At 39.0% G+C, this 16,901-nt stretch overlaps 1 protein-coding gene across 1 annotated transcript in view; it reads left to right on the forward strand.

Annotated features, from left to right (window-relative positions):
- The window catches only part of prx (periaxin), a 36,347-nt gene that overhangs the window by 16,318 nt on the left and 3,128 nt on the right, over positions 1-16,901 (forward strand). Inside the window, exons 3-8 of the mRNA XM_019367204.2 lie at positions 2,810-2,917; positions 6,081-6,206; positions 6,764-6,923; positions 7,718-7,911; positions 8,061-8,296; positions 8,498-16,443. Coding sequence (XP_019222749.1) covers positions 6,177-6,206; positions 6,764-6,923; positions 7,718-7,911; positions 8,061-8,296; positions 8,498-16,443 — 8,566 coding nt within the window. The 5' untranslated portion in view covers positions 2,810-2,917; positions 6,081-6,176. The remainder of the gene's footprint in view (positions 1-2,809; positions 2,918-6,080; positions 6,207-6,763; positions 6,924-7,717; positions 7,912-8,060; positions 8,297-8,497; positions 16,444-16,901) is intronic.

Below are 16,901 nucleotides of genomic sequence, written 5' to 3' on the forward strand. Positions count from 1 at the left end.
ACACACCCATAAGTCATGTTACAGGTGTCACAGAGAAAATGTTTGATACGAACAGTACCAAGAGTTACCTGCATGAATGAAATTTGGAATTTACTCTAAACAAGGTGTATGTAAAATAGTTTGCCATAAATTATAAAACTGAGCTGTTACTTTGAAATGTGCAGATCTGCACATAAACAACCAAATAAAAGCTAAACTATCTTGGTGCACGTAGAAACTACCATGTTTAGGTTTTAAAAGTCTAAACAGCTTGAATAGAAAATAAGAAGACAAATTCTTCATCAGTGTCAGAATTCCAAAAAATAATTCTGTATCCGTGAGTCTGTTAAGATCTGATTGTCTGTGAGTGACAGAAATTTCGTCATCAGATGTCAAGTGGACATCTGGACTTTACTTATAATTCACCAACTCCACATGCATCCTTCATTTAGAGACAGAAATGGCTACTAATTCATGATACCTATGTGCACGAAAGGGTCCCTGGTCTCAAAAAGTGCTATACCTTTCTTTAGATCTTGGCATAAATTCATGAATTCTTAAAAATACAGAGCTGAGCTGCAAGAGATTTAAACAGATCATTCCCTAATCAGTGGCAAATAATCTCATACATAAAGGTTATTGTGATTTTAAAGTTTTATATATTTTTAGGCATGACAAATATGAGGAGTATTCACTTCTCCATTTGACAGTTTTGGGGCTTTATCTTTTTTTATACCCTTTTCTTGCTTTCTGAACACAATGCCGAAGCTCATATAAAACATGGCCACAAGAGACTCAAATATGAAATAAAAAAAAAAAATTCAGACTCCCCCAAATGCTCTGTTTCATGCATTTTTTTTTCTGCTTTTGGATCTGCATGATGTCATAGTGAAGGCATGTGGTCATGTCAGGCAAACAGCTCTGGCTCCGACCACAGATGTCCCGCCCACCTGTCATTTAAAACCTCTGTTTACAAGAAGCAGCAAATCAGAAGAAAGCTGACCTTAAAAAGGAAACCAAGGCTCAGTCTTAAACAAATAACGGTAATTTTGAACTAAAAATCATGCAATGCTAATTTTTGTCCAACAACAAAAATACGATACTGGAAATGAGCTGAACAGGTCTCCTTTAAATTACAACATAAAAAACAAAAAGGTAACTTTTCGATGTCAATTGAGTATATTACATTTTAATTAAGTAACTGCAGTGTTTGACCAAGAATCAACTTTTTGCTTATCCCAATACACAAAGAAAAAAGTTGAGCAATTTCCATGGGACGTGTTTATTTTGACTGTTGACTGTTGTGTTTATTTTATTATTATTATTAATAATCATCATCATAATAATTTTGTAACAATAAAAAACATGCAGCATTTCAGCTCTAAGTACCCAGCGGACACTTTCAGTCAGTGGAGCGATTCTTTTATGTGACTGCTGTTTAACTGAAACGAGCAGGGACAAACGTGACTGTTTGTCATGTTGCGCAGCGGTGTATTTTACTGTGACTGTTCATTTGCTCTAATCAAATCTATTTTAAATGTAGTGCATTATTGCACTTTATGAAGCGAGCTGCACATTATCTCTGATGGCGTAGCACCTCATAAACAGAGCACTAAGTCATTACAGCTTTAAGTTTTTATGCCTGCTGACTGCTGTGTTTCTGTGAGAGGAAATGTGTGTATTTATGTAGCTGTGAACAAGCAGCTTGCAGGGTGAGCACTAAAGACATGAGCATGGTAAGACAGCTTTCAGGAATATTACATTTGGTAAGCAAAATGGTTTACAACTGAATTTTTCTAATGGGAAAAATTATAAGATATATTATCACAGGCATTCAGCTTTCACTGTGTGCTGGGAATTTATAGTTTGTGTCAGAGGTTACACTGTCAAAGTGTTGGAACATAATGTTTTGACAAGATCATCTGTGCAAGAGTTCATGACACAAGCAGAGGAAGGAGATATAGGAGGGTTGGACATGGCGTGCTTCCTTTAGAAAAGGGGGCGAGAGGTAAATGCCCCCTTTTTAAATGCAGTTAACTTTGACTTAGTGTAAAATTAGTCTTGGGGAGAAACACCGTTTCAGTCCGAGGGAAAAAATTATTTGCAAATTAGAGGCAGCAGCATAATAACAACAATATGTCGTGGTGGATTTAATCAGATAAAATGAAATTATAAAGTAGATCACAAAGAGTTTATTTCATAATTCAATTTATAGTGGTTAATAGTCACCAGAAAGAAAATACCTTCATCTTTCCCTGCAGCTGTCTCTGAAAAACCTGCTTCAATAGGAGAACCCAGCCAATGCAAACAACAGGATCATCAGTCATCTGGGGGACATTAAAAAATGTAGCTGCTTCAGAAAGAAATGTATATTTTTCACAGTGCTTCTGTATTTTACCTGTACTGTTTGCAATAAAACCTGCATCACTTTTTAATACTGTGACTTTCATCCTGATACTGGATGCTACTAAAGCATGACTAGCACACAGTCAGAAAAGTAACAACTTGTACTGTAAATCTTATTTTACTCATGCAGAGGAAGTTTGCTGAGCTGGACATGCACACTGTAGCTTACATTTTTTCACATCTGGGAGATTCCCAGCACAGTTTTCCTCTGTTAAACAGCTTCACTGGAGCAGCAGAGAAAGAAATGTCAATATGTGTTAATATTTAAAACATACGTCTCCCTGTTCTTAACATTTTTCCCAAAGCTTCCACTGCAGAGCTGCTCACAGGGCCAAAATAATCTTATTAATTGAGTTAAAGGGTAAAACCACCAGAAACTGCTGCCTCACGCGCTCAAACATTTCACCTTCTGTTTTCTGGGCAGGTAAAAGATAAGAGGCGGTCACCCCCGTCTTCCAGATCCCCCTCTGCCCCTCAGCGCAACCCTCACCACAGCGGCTCCACAGAGGAACAGGAGAGCCCCGAGAGAGTGGTGAGACAAAAAAATGACCTGCCGTGATAGGATGCACATGAAGGTTTCATACATGAACTCAGTTTTACTCCCATGCATCCATCTGTTTGTGTCAGAATAACGGTGTTTACAAATTGTCAATAAAGAAAAAAAAAGTTTGTCTGAAAAGGAACAGCTCTGACAAATCATCTTTTTCATCAATTTTTCATAAAAGGTAAAAACCTTGGGTCATTTTAAAGTGTATCTGAAAATTTTCTTGGCCTTTTGCTAGTTAATTCTGAAGACTTTTAGGTTATCCATCATTTCACGATCAGTATAATAACAAATGCACGACACTTCCTACAAGGCAATATCGTCCACTAGCTTTATGAATTTTCCAGAAATGCAATAATTAGCAAGTGTTTAAGAAACTGGTGACTGGATTTTGTTAACTTAGGACTTTACTGGCTTGTCCTCTTTTTTTACTTGGTATGTTAAACTATGCTAACTAGCTAACTATGCTGTAAGCTAATCCACGCCAACAGTGTGTCCAGTACTGTTAAAAATCCAAATGCCACATGAGTTATTCGTGTTTTGGAGTCGATTACTAGTTATTTGTTTAATATTTTAACCTGCTGAGAACAAGTAGGAAGAACTAAACCAAAGATTAAACAATACAGAGATTAACTTAAACTTAAATCATCATTTAAATGTAAAGGAAGCCACGACAAATCTCAATACGCTAAGTTAAAGACCCAGAACTCTGACACAGAGACTGTATATAAATATATACTGTATATAAAAGACAGACATGGGCAGTGTTATGTTATCCAGTGTTATGGTATGGTTTTAGACCAATTTGTAAGCTCAGTTTTAGCGCCACTAAATTTGGATAAAATGTTATTAGCTAATGCTGCTAATTTGGTTAGAATGCTGCCTTCATACTTTAAACTGTACTACACAGGTGCATAGTGCAGGCATGGATGTCTAACCCTCAGTGCTAATAAAGTACTAAAGTTTCAGTCACTTAAACAGATGCACAAGCTTTCTGAGAGGTTCACTTCAGTGCCTCCAGTTAGTAGAGATGAGGCCTAGCTAGCAGTTATGAACGCATGTATCAGCACAACTCAGTCACTAAACGCTAATTGACCATTATATATATAGATAGATTATGAAAAACACTCCCCTGCTCATTGTTATGAAGAGCCAAACTACCTATAGATGCTAAAATAACAAAAATTACTTTTTGTAAATGTAGTAATTCTTTCCCATTCGCCATAGCGCTTGCAATTGTTGTTGTGATATGGCACTATATAAATAAAAATAAGTTGAATTAAAGTTGTTAGTGGGAATTGACTCATCAGTCATGTAAATATCAGATTCTCAATTGTAGTGTTATAAATTTGACCAAAAAACTTAAACTAATAAAATTTACCATAAATCTTTATTTAGTTCGTTTATAGACAGTATCAGTTCAGTTAGTTTTTGCTGTATTTCAGTTAGATAACACCTATTTTTGTTTTTAGTTCAGTTTTCTTTAACTGTAATAAGCCTGTTGAGATTCTCCAAGGTCAATGACATCAATGTCCACAGTATAAGAATTTCAGCTGGATGACACGATACAGGTCAGAATGCAAAATAAAAAATATTAGCTAGGTTTATATTTATTTATGATTTGCTTGATTTAGATCAAAGCCATCAAAGCTCCACTCACATTCAGAAAATGTCTGTTTTAAAAAAAACTATGTTGGTATATGGATATATTCAGAGCAGAGAGGTGACTGACCTCCTGACCTGGACACAAACCAGGACCATTCAAACTGGAATACAATAGCCCAGGACAGATATGCTGAGGTCATTGTCCCACACGTAAACAAGCTCTCATTTCTCCCAGCTCAGCAGGAATGTCACTCCACAGTCTTTTCACGCAGCAGCAGGTGACCTCCAGCCACCGGACCCAAAATGAACAACAAAATATGTCTAAATGTGATGAAGCTGAAGTGACAGTGCAGGTGCTGGGACTCTGTAAACACCCCAACGCACAAACTAGAATGAACAAAAGTGGGTGCCTTATAACAAATGTATCCAATTAATTAAGTTTTTTTTTAATTTAAAATTTCATTAATTTTAAATTTAATTTCCTTGATTACAATTTCCAGGTTTTACACAAAATAATACTATTAGTTATCTTTTAGCTTTCAGTTATTTGTCCTTTATTTTTTCCAAAGGCTTGAAAGTAACACAATAAACTGCTGAAAATATATCTATTTTTATCATCATTATGTTAAATAATATCTATGTCAAAGATTTACACAATTATTTTTGGCATTACTGAAGTAGCTATGCATGACAATCCTTATTTATCTCACACCTGGCCTTGGGGCGTTCTGTCATCTTCATATACTGTCTGAAATAAGTCATTTTAAGCCCTCACACTTTGAGTCAGTTTTCTTATTATGGCTGCCAGAAGTTAACTAGTAGTTTGAAAAGGTGGTGGGTGTAAAATGCCATGAGAAAAATGTCTAAAACTGAAGATTTAAGGCACTCTGAAGGCAAAATTTGGGATATACAGTAGAGTGTCATGAACTGCAAAGTTTAAGCAACAGACAAACAAATGTTTGTTTGTTGGCTGACAAACAAAAGATAAACTTCATTCCAAAGCTGATAGCTTTAGTCCAGGAATAAAGTGTAATCCAAGAATATGAAGCTCAAAATGCTATAAACAGGACATAGGACTACAGAGACTTATACTGAAAAGACAACAAAGGCTAGAGTAAAGACAGACTGTTTATACACATGAAGGCAGATGTCAGGTAGATGGAAACGCTTCTCTTTCCATCTACCTAGCACAGTTGAACTTAAGCTAGAAAGTGAGACAATTGAGGAAGAAACATTACATGCAAGACACAAATATCTACCAAAATAAATCAGGAAGTGAGTGACAATAACTGAAACGGGAGATGTAGAGATTTGAACCTTCACACATCGGAGGATGCAGGGAGGAAGGGAATGCAAATGACAACTTACAAACAGAACCTGGAACTAAGAATTTGAAGTTCAAAGCACACGAAAATCAAAAAACATAAATAATAAACTACGAAAATAAGGAAAAGCATAACAAATCCACTTTGGTGTTTTTCTTTTTTTCTTTTTTTTGCTGCATCATGATATGGCACCTCAGCCCCTGTCATCTGTGTTGTTGCAGGTGCAGAAGGAGAAGCTCCATGCCGAGCTGAAGCAGGTACTGAGCCAGAAGAGAAGTCATCTGAGAGAGTCGACCTGCCAGCTGGCCCAACCAGAGATGGACTCTGAGCCAGCAAATGAACAGACAGTAAGCAGAAGTCTAGACTTTTCAGGCTGAAATATATAACCTTTCTCTGTATCAGTGGCTTAAAGCTGTAATGTGCCAGGTGATGCACAGTTAAACACAGCAAACTGTTAACTTTTTCCTACATTTTACTTCCTCTCTTCAGCCTGTGGAAAAGTGAATGTAGTCTAAGAATACAATGACCTTTCTTCTGCGACAGCCTCATGGATAAAATGAACTTTGACGTAAAGTTGAGAACAGTACAGTAAAACATGCACCTACTCAAACAAGTGCAAAATTTTACTCAGCATTGGAGCCCAAAAATAATTAAAATTCAAGACAGAAAAGTGGTTTTAGCAATTTTTTACTAGCTTTTGACCTGCTACTCTTTATTTATAGGATTTTTAGGATTTATGGATTTATGCATTGACTAACTTCTTTTAAAATAATGACTAGTTTTGTGTTTAAGTATATTTTTGCTATTACTTAGTCAGACTAAAATAAAACCAGAATTGGTAATAATAAAAAAAAAAGACTCTCGTGGATAACCGAAGTTTTGTGTTGGTGTTTGTGTGTCGCAGAGTGTGAAGGAAGCCTCTAAACGTGTGGAAATTGTGGTGGAGACAGAGGCAGGGGCTGGAGCCAGCGGCTACAGTGTGACTGGTGGAGGAGAGCGAGGGATCTTTGTTAAAGACGTCCTCAAAGACTCTCCAGCTGCTAAACACCTCAGTCTACAGCAAGGTGCCTGCAAACACCCCTGATTCATTTAGAAAGCACTACTAGCACACATAACATTTATATAAGATTTAAAAGGTAATTAAAAAGATATTTAGACTTCTTTTAAGGAGTTTGTACAGAAAACTTTATTATTTGGGGGAAAAGCCCAATATTACATTTTCCACATCATCTGTTCTCATTTTATTTCATATCAGCTTTGTTTATATCCCACCTTTAAAAACAGAGTTCATGAATTGCTTCAGTAATACAATGAAATATGAAACAAAAAGCCAAAAAGTTAGGGGCCAAATAAAGCAAACAAAATTAAGGTGAAATTAAGTTGAAGTTAAAAGGGGAAAAAATCTAATGTAACATAATATCAATAGACGATAATAGGACAAGTCATGACCCAGAAGGGGAAAATCTGCAAATTCCAACAACATTTGAAGCCTATTTTTATGCAGAATTTTTGTAAAAATCTTGAAATATTGATTTAACACTTCCTGACTCACCAGTGAGTCTGCAATTTCCAAAGAGTTAACAAGCTCTAACCCACTTTTTTTTTTTAAATGCATTTATTCTGATGACATTGTCATGGCTAACTGTAAAACAAAAAATCAACTGGTTTCAGGACTACTAACAGATGTAGGTGTACATTTAAATTTGCCACATAATCCAGCATTACAGAACTTTAATAATTTATTTAATAAATCACTTTTACTTTTTTCAACTTTTTCCACTAAATGCATCCTATACCAAATATACATCACAAACTGATGTACATGGATACATTGTTCATACTGTTTTTCTGTATGAAGGTGACCAGCTGCTAAGTGCCAAGGTCTACTTTGACAATGTGAGGTATGAAGACGCTTTAAAAATCCTTCAGTGCGCAGAGCCATATAGGGTCAGCTTCCAGCTTAAGCGAACCATCCCTGGAGCAGATGTCAGCGTGCGCCCAAAGGTTCCCAGTGTGGAGGTCAAAGGTCCCAAAGTCAAGATGGCCAAAATGGTGAAGTAGCTTTATAAATTTATTATAATCACTTTTAATCTGTAAGCCATTGTGTTGAAAAAATACATTGTGATTGATCAATTAGTACAGATAGATACAAGCCTTCAAATGTTGTTGACTGACGCTCTTGTCACATGTGTTTCCTTCAGAGTGTGAAGGGGACCAAACCATTCAAGACTCAGAAAAAACGAGGTGGACGTTTTGGTCTGAAAAGGCTAAAAGAGAAGCGAAGAGAGGAGCTGGTGGTAGAGGGAACACCTCCCAGGCTGGAGATGAGTGATGTAGAGTTTTCTCTTCCCAAATTCAAACAAAGGAAAAGTCCAAAAGTTGAAGTAGAGGGAGCCAGAGGAGCAGCAGTTGAGAGGAAGGCAAAGAAGAGGATCAGGTTGGCCTTTTTTGTTTTGTTTCTTTCTCTTTGGTAGTTCCAAATAATACTACAATACACTGCTTGTTGTACTGCAGTAAAATCTGATGATTTTCTGATAACTTTGTTTTCGTTTGCATTAAATTAGATATAATCTTTTGGGGAAATATTACAATGTTCTTTCCTATTTCTTTTTTTCCTCTCTATACACTGTTTTCCAAGGTTCCCGCACATAAAAACAAAAGGTTATGCTGGAGCAGAGACGGAAGCAAAAGTGGAGACAGGACGGTTTGAAGGACAAGTGAATATTTCCCCATCTGAAATGCCTGGAGCTAAAGTGAAAAGCAAAGGAAAAGGACACAAGTTTGGCATCACCTTTCCTACAAGCAAACACACAAAGTCAGGCTCTACTTTGGAAACTGGATCTGTGAAGCTGAAGCCTCCGGGGGTAAACATCCAGCCGCCATCTGTGGAGTTCAGTTTGTCTGCTAATAAAGATGTGAATGTGGAGAAGGGAGCATCTAAAGTTAGCATACCTGATGTGGAGTTTGCTCTCCCTTCAGGAAAAGCTGAGACATCTTTGCCCAGTGTGAAGGGAACGGCCAAAATCAAAGCTCCTGAAATGGACATCAAAGGAAGAGCTGAGACAGCTGAAGGAAAAGTTAATGTAGATGCAGACAAAGGAGATGCAAAGGTCAGGATGCCAAAGTTGAAACTACCCAAAGTTAGACTCTCACACCATTCAGATGAAATTGATGGTGGCATCAAGGTAAAAGCTGGAGGCATCAAAATGCCTCACACTGACATAAAACCTCCAGAGGTAGAAATCAAAGGAGACGGGCAGATCGGTCTTCCCTCTGTTGATATTTCTTTACCTAAAGTGAAGGGAAAGACTGCAATCAACATGCCTGCCAGTGACATCTCTGTAGCTGATGTTGATTTGGAATTAGACAGCGGACGGAGAATTCCTGATGAGGTCGAGGGCACTTTTAAAGGGCCCAAAATCTCTATGCCAAAGGTTGATATCTCACTTCCTAAGATGGGATCATCGGTGGACACTGAGTGCACAGAAGGGGAAGGAAAATTCTCTCTACCTTCTGTTGAGCTCTCACTCCCAAAGGTCAAATCAGACAGTGGAGACATCCATATGGACTATTATGTTGGTGGTGATGGAAAATTCAAAATGCCTGATTTTGACATTTCTCCACCAGGAGAAGTAAACATAAGGGGACAAGGTGTGGAAGGGGAATTCAAGTTACCAAACGTGGACCTGATCCTTCCCAAAGGCAAAGCAGGAGTGACTGATGTTGAAGGGGAAGGAAATTTTCAGTTACCACCACTTGAAATTTCACTCCCTAAAATGAGGACAGGTGAAGTGGAAGTTACCATTGAAGGTCCAGCAGTGAAAGGCAGAAAATTTGAAATGAATTTACCTGACATCTCTCTACCCAAAGGGAAAATGGAAGGAGACACTGAAATAGAAGGACTATCTCAGGAGGAAGGAAAATTCAAAATGCCTTCTATAGATGTTTCTCTGCCACACCTTAAACATCCAGAGGGGCCTGAACATGAGGGTGGAAGTGAAATCCAGATACCCTCTGTTGATATTTCTCTTGAAAAAGGAAAGACAAAGGGCAAAATTGAAATGGAGGCTCCCTCTGCTAAAGGACGATTCAAAATGCCTTCACTTGATGTCAGACTCCCTAAGATAGGAACATCTGAAACTGAGGCTAATTTACATGGTTCTGATATCAAAGGAGGGAAAATTGAGGCGCCATCAATAGATGTTTCTCTGTCAAAAGACAGGGGAGGGGCTGAAATTGATGGAAAAGGAAGCAATTTTAAAATGCCTTCATGCAATATATCCCTACCAAAACTGAAGCCATCTGAAAAAGAGGTTGTTTTAGAAGGAAGTGAAGTAAAAGGAGGCAAACTCAGAATGCCCACTGTAGACATTTCTCCTCCACAAATAAAGCTACCTAGCCCAGATGTCAAGCTTGAAGGACCAGAACTTCCAGGTGTTGACTTTTCACTATCCGAGCCAAACATCAAGGCCAATGTGGAGCTCAGTGGCAGTGGGAGTGGCAAGTTCCAGCTCCCAACTTTTGATATCTCACTTCCAAAGATGCCCACCAAAGAAGGAGAATTTGATATTGAATCTAAAGCCAAGGGAGGAACAAAGTTCAATATCCCATCGCTTGACTTCTCTCTTCCTGTAATGAAATCACCAGAGGGAGAGGTAAAGATTGAGAGCCCTGAAGTCAAAGGAGGAAAATTCCAGATGCCTTCTTTGGATGTCTCACTACCAAAGATGGAGAAGCCTGAGGGAAATGTTGTCCTAGAAGGACCTTCACTTGACTTCTCTCCTCCAAAGGGAAAAGCGAAAGGAAAAGCCGAGGGAAACATACAAGCAAAAAGTAAAGGAGAACCTTTTAAAATCCCTTCAGTTGATGTTTCTCTACCTCAGATCAAATCAAAGCAAGGTGATATAAATGTTGAAGGACCAGAAATTAATTTTGAAGGTAATGGAGAAGGAGGCAAATTCAACTTACCATCTGTTGACATTGGTCTTCCTGTTGTAAAATTCCCAGAAGCAGATGTGAATTTCCAAGGTCCCAAAATCAAAACTGGGAATTTTGAAATGCCAAAAATTGACTTGTCCCTTTCTAAGGAAAAAACACAAGAAGACATAAATATTGATATTCACTCTGGAAAGGATGGGAAAATTGAAATACCATCAAATAATATCAGACTTCCTGAAGAAAAAATTAAAGGTGATATAAATATTAAAAGTCCTGAAGGAAAAACAGGTATGTTCAAAATGCCTCAAGTGGATATTTCTCTTCCAAAAATGAGCCTGCCAGAGGGTGATGTCAATGTGGAAGGACCAAGCTTTAAAGGGAAAATGGAAATGCCAGCTGTTGATATTTCACTTCCAAAAGGTAAAGTAGAGGGAGATGTTGACACTGGCATTGACATAAACATTGAAGCACCTGAAGGTACAGGGGGAAGGATAACAATGCCAAAATTTGACATTTCTTTACCAGAGGTAAATTTTCCTGAGGGTGATGTCAAATTAAAAGGACCTGAAACAAAGGGAAGAAAGATTGAAATACCAGATATTGACATATCACTGCCCAAAGGAAAAGTAGAGGGAAAAATTGAAGGGCACACTGGCAAAGGCAACAAGTTCCACATGCCCTCTATTAACATCTCTCTCCCTAAAATAAAATCTAAAAGACAAGATATACATACTGAAGGTCCACAAGTCAAAGGTGGAAAGCCAAACATGCCATCCCTAGATCTTTCTACACCTAAAATAAAATCTCAGGATGTAGATGTCACACTTGAGGGTCCTGATGTCAAGGGAGGGAAGATCAAAATTCCAACTGTTGATGTTTCACTTCCTAAAGGAAAGGTTGAGGGTGACATAAATATCGAAGGCCCTGAGATGAAAGGGGGCAAATTCAAAATGCCAAAATTTGATGTTTCTTTGCCTAAAGTCAGTCTCCCAAAGGCTGGAGTCGATGTTGAAGGACCAGATGTGCAAGGAAAACTTGAAATGCCCACTGCTGATATTTCTCTTCCAAAGGGAAAAGCAGATGTGGATACTGACATTGAAGGAAAAACTGGTAAAGGTGGCAAGTTTCACATGCCTTCACTTGATATTTCTCTTCCTAAAATCAAAGCAAAGGGACTTGATGTTGATATCCAAGGACCTGAAGTCAAAGGTGATATGTCACTCCCAGAAATCAAGTCTCCAGAGGTAGATGTCAGCCTCCAAGGTCCAGATATTAAAGGGGGGAAATTTAAATTGCCCACTGTCGACATGCCATCATTGGATCTCTCACTACCCAAAATGAAGTCTCCAGATGTAGATGTCACTCTTGAGGGTCCTGATGTCAAGGGAGGGAAGATCAAAGTTCCAACTGTTGATGTTTCACTTCCTAAAGGAAAAGTTGAAGGCAACCTTGATGTTGAAGGCCCTGAAATGAAGGGTGAAAAGTTTAAAATGCCGAAATTCGATATTTCTTTACCAAAACAGAGTCTTCCAGAAGGTGATGTAAAAATAAAAGGTCCGGACATTAAAACTGGAAAGATTGAGATGCCAGACATCAGTATTTCACTCCCTAAAGGAAAAACTGAAGGAGATATTGGAAAAGGTGGAAAGTTCCACATGCCATCTGTTGACATCTCTTTTCCTAAAATCAAAGCCAAAGGTCCTGAGATTAATGTTGAAGGCCCTCAAGTTGAAGGTGGCAGGTTAAATATGCCATCCCCTGATGTTTCGCTACCCAAAATCAAGTCTCCAGAGATAGATGTCAGCCTCCAAGGTCCAGATATTAAAGGGGGGAAATTTAAATTGCCCACTGTGGACATGCCATCATTGGATCTCTCACCACCTAAAATGAAGTCTCCAGATGTAGATGTCACTCTTGAGGGTCCTGATGTCAAGGGAGGGAAGATCAAAATTCCAGCTGTTGATGTTTCACTTCCTAAAGGAAAGGTTGAGGGTGACATAAATATCGAAGGCCCTGAGATGAAAGGGGGCAAATTCAAAATGCCAAAATTTGATGTTTCTTTGCCTAAAGTCAGTCTCCCAAAGGCTGGAGTCGATGTTGAAGGACCAGATTTCAAAGGGAAACTTGGAATGCCCACTGCTGATATTTCACTTCCAAAAGGAAAAGCAGATGTGGATATTGACATTGAAGGAAAAACTGGTAAAGGTGGCAAGTTTCACATGCCTTCACTTGATATTTCTCTTCCTAAAATCAAAGCAGAGGGACTTGATGTTGATATCCAAGGACCTGAAGTCAAAGGTGATATGTCACTCCCAGAAATCAAGTCTCCAGAGATAGATATCAGCCTCCAAGGTCCAGATGTTAAAGGTGGGAAATTTAAATTGCCCACTGTCGACATGCCATCATTGGATCTCTCGCTACCCAAAATGAAGTCTCCAGATGTAGATGTCACTCTTGAGGGTCCTGATGTTAAGGGAGGGAAGATCAAAATTCCAGCTGTTGATGTTTCACTTCCTAAAGGAAAGGTTGAGGGTGACATAAATATCGAAGGCCCTGAGATGAAAGGGGGCAAATTCAAAATGCCAAAATTTGATGTTTCTTTGCCTAAAGTCAGTCTCCCAAAGGCTGGAGTCGATGTTGAAGGACCAGATTTCAAAGGGAAACTTGGAATGCCCACTGCTGATATTTCACTTCCAAAGGGAAAAGCAGATGTGGATATTGACATTGAAGGAAAACCTGGTAAAGGTGGCAAGTTTCACATGCCTTCACTTGATATTTCTCTTCCTAAAATCAAAGCAAAGGGACTTGATGTGGATATCCAAGGACCTGAAGTCAAAGGTGATATGTCACTCCCAGAAATCAAGTCTCCAGAGGTAGATATCAGCCTCCAAGGTCCAGATATTAAAAGGGGGAAATTTAAATTGCCCACTGTCGACATGCCATCATTGGATCTCTCACTACCCAAAATGAAGTCTCCAGATGTAGATGTCACTCTTGAGGGTCCTGATGTCAAGGGAGGGAAGATCAAAATTCCAACTGCTGATGTTTCAACTCCTAAAGGAAAAATTGAGGGCAACCTTGATGTTGAAGGCCCTGAAATGAAGGGTGACAAGTTTAAAATGCCGAAATTCGATATTTCTTTACCAAAAGGTGATGTCAAAATAAAAGGTCCTGACATTAATACTGGAAAGATTGAGATGCCAGACATTGATATTTCACTCCCTGAAGGAAAAGGAAAGGGAAAAATTGAAGGCGATATTGGAAAAGGTGGAAAGTTCCACATGCCATCTATCGACATCTCTTTTCCTAAAGTCAAAGCCAAAGGTCCTGAAATTAATGTTGAACGCCCTCAAGTTGAAGGTGGGAAGCTAAATATGCCATCCCTTGATGTTTCGCTACCCAAAATGAAGTCTCCAGATGTAGATGTCACTCTTGAGGGTCCTGATGTCAAGGGAGGGAAGATCAAAATTCCAACTGCTGATGTTTCACTTCCTAAAGGAAAGGTTGAGGGTGACATAAATATCGAAGGCCCTGAGATGAAAGGGGGCAAATTCAAAATGCCAAAATTTGATGTTTCTTTGCCTAAAGTCAGTCTCCCAAAGGCTGGAGTCGATGTTGAAGGACCAGATTTCAAAGGGAAACTTGAAATGCCCACTGCTGATAGTTCACTTCCAAAAGGAAAAGCAGATGTGGATATTGACATTGAAGGAAAAACTGGTAAAGGTGGCAAGTTTCACATGCCTTCACTTGATATTTCTCTTCCTAAAATCAAAGCAAAGGGACTTGATGTGGATATTCAAGGACCTGAAGTCAAAGGTGATATGTCACTCCCAGAAATCAAGTCTCCAGAGGTAGATATCAGCCTCCAAGGTCCAGATATTAAAGGGGGGAAATTTAAATTGCCCACTGTCGACATGCCATCATTGGATCTCTCGCTTCCCAAAATGAAGTCTCCAGATGTAGATGTCACTCTTGAGGGTCCTGATGTCAAGGGAGGGAAGATCAAAATTCCAGCTGTTGATGTTTCACTTCCTAAAGGAAAGGTTGAGGGTGACATAAATATCGAAGGCCCTGAGATGAAAGGGGGCAAATTCAAAATGCCAAAATTTGATGTTTCTTTGCCTAAAGTCAGTCTCCCAAAGGCTGGAGTCGAGGTTGAAGGACCAGATTTCAAAGGGAAACTTGAAATGCCCACTGCTGATATTTCACTTCCAAAGGGAAAAGCAGATGTGGATATTGACATTGAAGGAAAAACTGGTAAAGGTGGCAAGTTTCACATGCCTTCACTTGATATTTCTCTTCCTAAAATCAAAGCAAAGGGACTTGATGTGGATATCCAAGGACCTGAAGTCAAAGGTGATATGTCACTCCCAGAAATCAAGTCTCCAGAGGTAGATATCAGCCTCCAAGGTCCAGATATTAAAGGGGGGAAATTTAAATTGCCCACTGTCGACATGCCATCATTGGATCTCTCACTACCCAAAATGAAGTCTCCAGATGTAGATGTCACTCTTGAGGGTCCTGATGTCAAGGAAGGGAAGATAAAAATTCCAACTGCTGATGTTTCACTTCCTAAAGGAAAAATTGAGGGCAACCTTGATGTTGAAGGCCCTGAAATGAAGGGTGACAAGTTTAAAATGCCGAAATTCGATATTTCTTTACCAAAAGGTGATGTCAAAATAAAAGGTCCTGACATTAATACTGGAAAGATTGAGATGCCAGACATTGATATTTCACTCCCCAAAGGAAAAGCAAAAGGAAAAATTGAAGGCGATATTGGAAAAGGTGGAAAGTTCCACATGCCATCTATCGACATCTCTTTTCCTAAAGTCAAAGCCAAAGGTCCTGAAATTAACATTGAAGGCCCTCAAGTTGAAGGTGGGAAGCTAAATATGCCATCCCTTGATGTTTCGCTACCCAAAATGAAGTCTCCAGATGTAGATGTCACTCTTGAGGGTCCTGATGTCAAGGGAGGGAAGATCAAAATTCCAACTGCTGATGTTTCACTTCCTAAAGGAAAGGTTGAGGGTGACATAAATATCGAAGGCCCTGAGATGAAAGGGGGCAAATTCAAAATGCCAAAATTTGATGTTTCTTTGCCTAAAGTCAGTCTCCCAAAGGCTGGAGTCGATGTTGAAGGACCAGATTTCAAAGGGAAACTTGGAATGCCCACTGCTGATATTTCACTTCCAAAAGGAAAAGCAGATGTGGATATTGACATTGAAGGAAAAACTGGTAAAGGTGGCAAGTTTCACATGCCTTCACTTGATATTTCTCTTCCTAAAATCAAAGCAAAGGGACTTGATGTGGATATCCAAGGACCTGAAGTCAAAGGTGATATGTCACTCCCTAAAATCAAGTCTCCAGAGGTAGATATCAGCCTCCAAGGTCCAGATATTAAAGGGGGGAAATTTAAATTGCCCACTGTCGACATGCCATCATTGGATCTCTCACTACCCAAAATGAAGTCTCCAGATGTAGATGTCACTCTTGAGGGTCCTGATGTCAAGGGAGGGACGATCAAAGTTCCAACTGTTGATGTTTCACTTCCTAAAGGAAAAGTTGAGGGCAACCTTGATGTTGAAGGCCCTGAAATGAAGGGTGACAAGTTTAAAATGCCGAAATTCGATATTTCTTTACCAAAAGGTGATGTCAAAATAAAAGGTCCTGACATTAATACTGGAAAGATTGAGATGCCAGACATTGATATTTCACTCCCCAAAGGAAAAGCAAAAGGAAAAATTGAAGGCGATATTGGAAAAGGTGGAAAGTTCCACATGCCATCTATCGACATCTCTTTTCCTAAAATCAAAGCCAAAGGTCCTGAAATTAACATTGAAGGCCCTCAAGTTGAAGGTGGGAAGCTAAATATGCCATCCCTTGATGTTTCGCTACCCAAAATGAAGTCTCCAGATGTAGATGTCACTCTTGAGGGTCCTGATGTCAAGGGAGGGAAGATCAAAATTCCAACTGCTGATGTTTCACTTCCTAAAGGAAAAGTTGAGGGTGACATAAATATCGAAGGCCCTGAGATGAAAGGGGGCAAATTCAAAATGCCAAAATTTGATGTTTCTTTGCCTAAAGTCAGTCTCCCAAAGGCTGGA

This window comes from Oreochromis niloticus, linkage group LG14, assembly GCF_001858045.2.
Source record: "Oreochromis niloticus isolate F11D_XX linkage group LG14, O_niloticus_UMD_NMBU, whole genome shotgun sequence".
NCBI lineage: Eukaryota > Metazoa > Chordata > Actinopteri > Cichliformes > Cichlidae > Oreochromis > Oreochromis niloticus.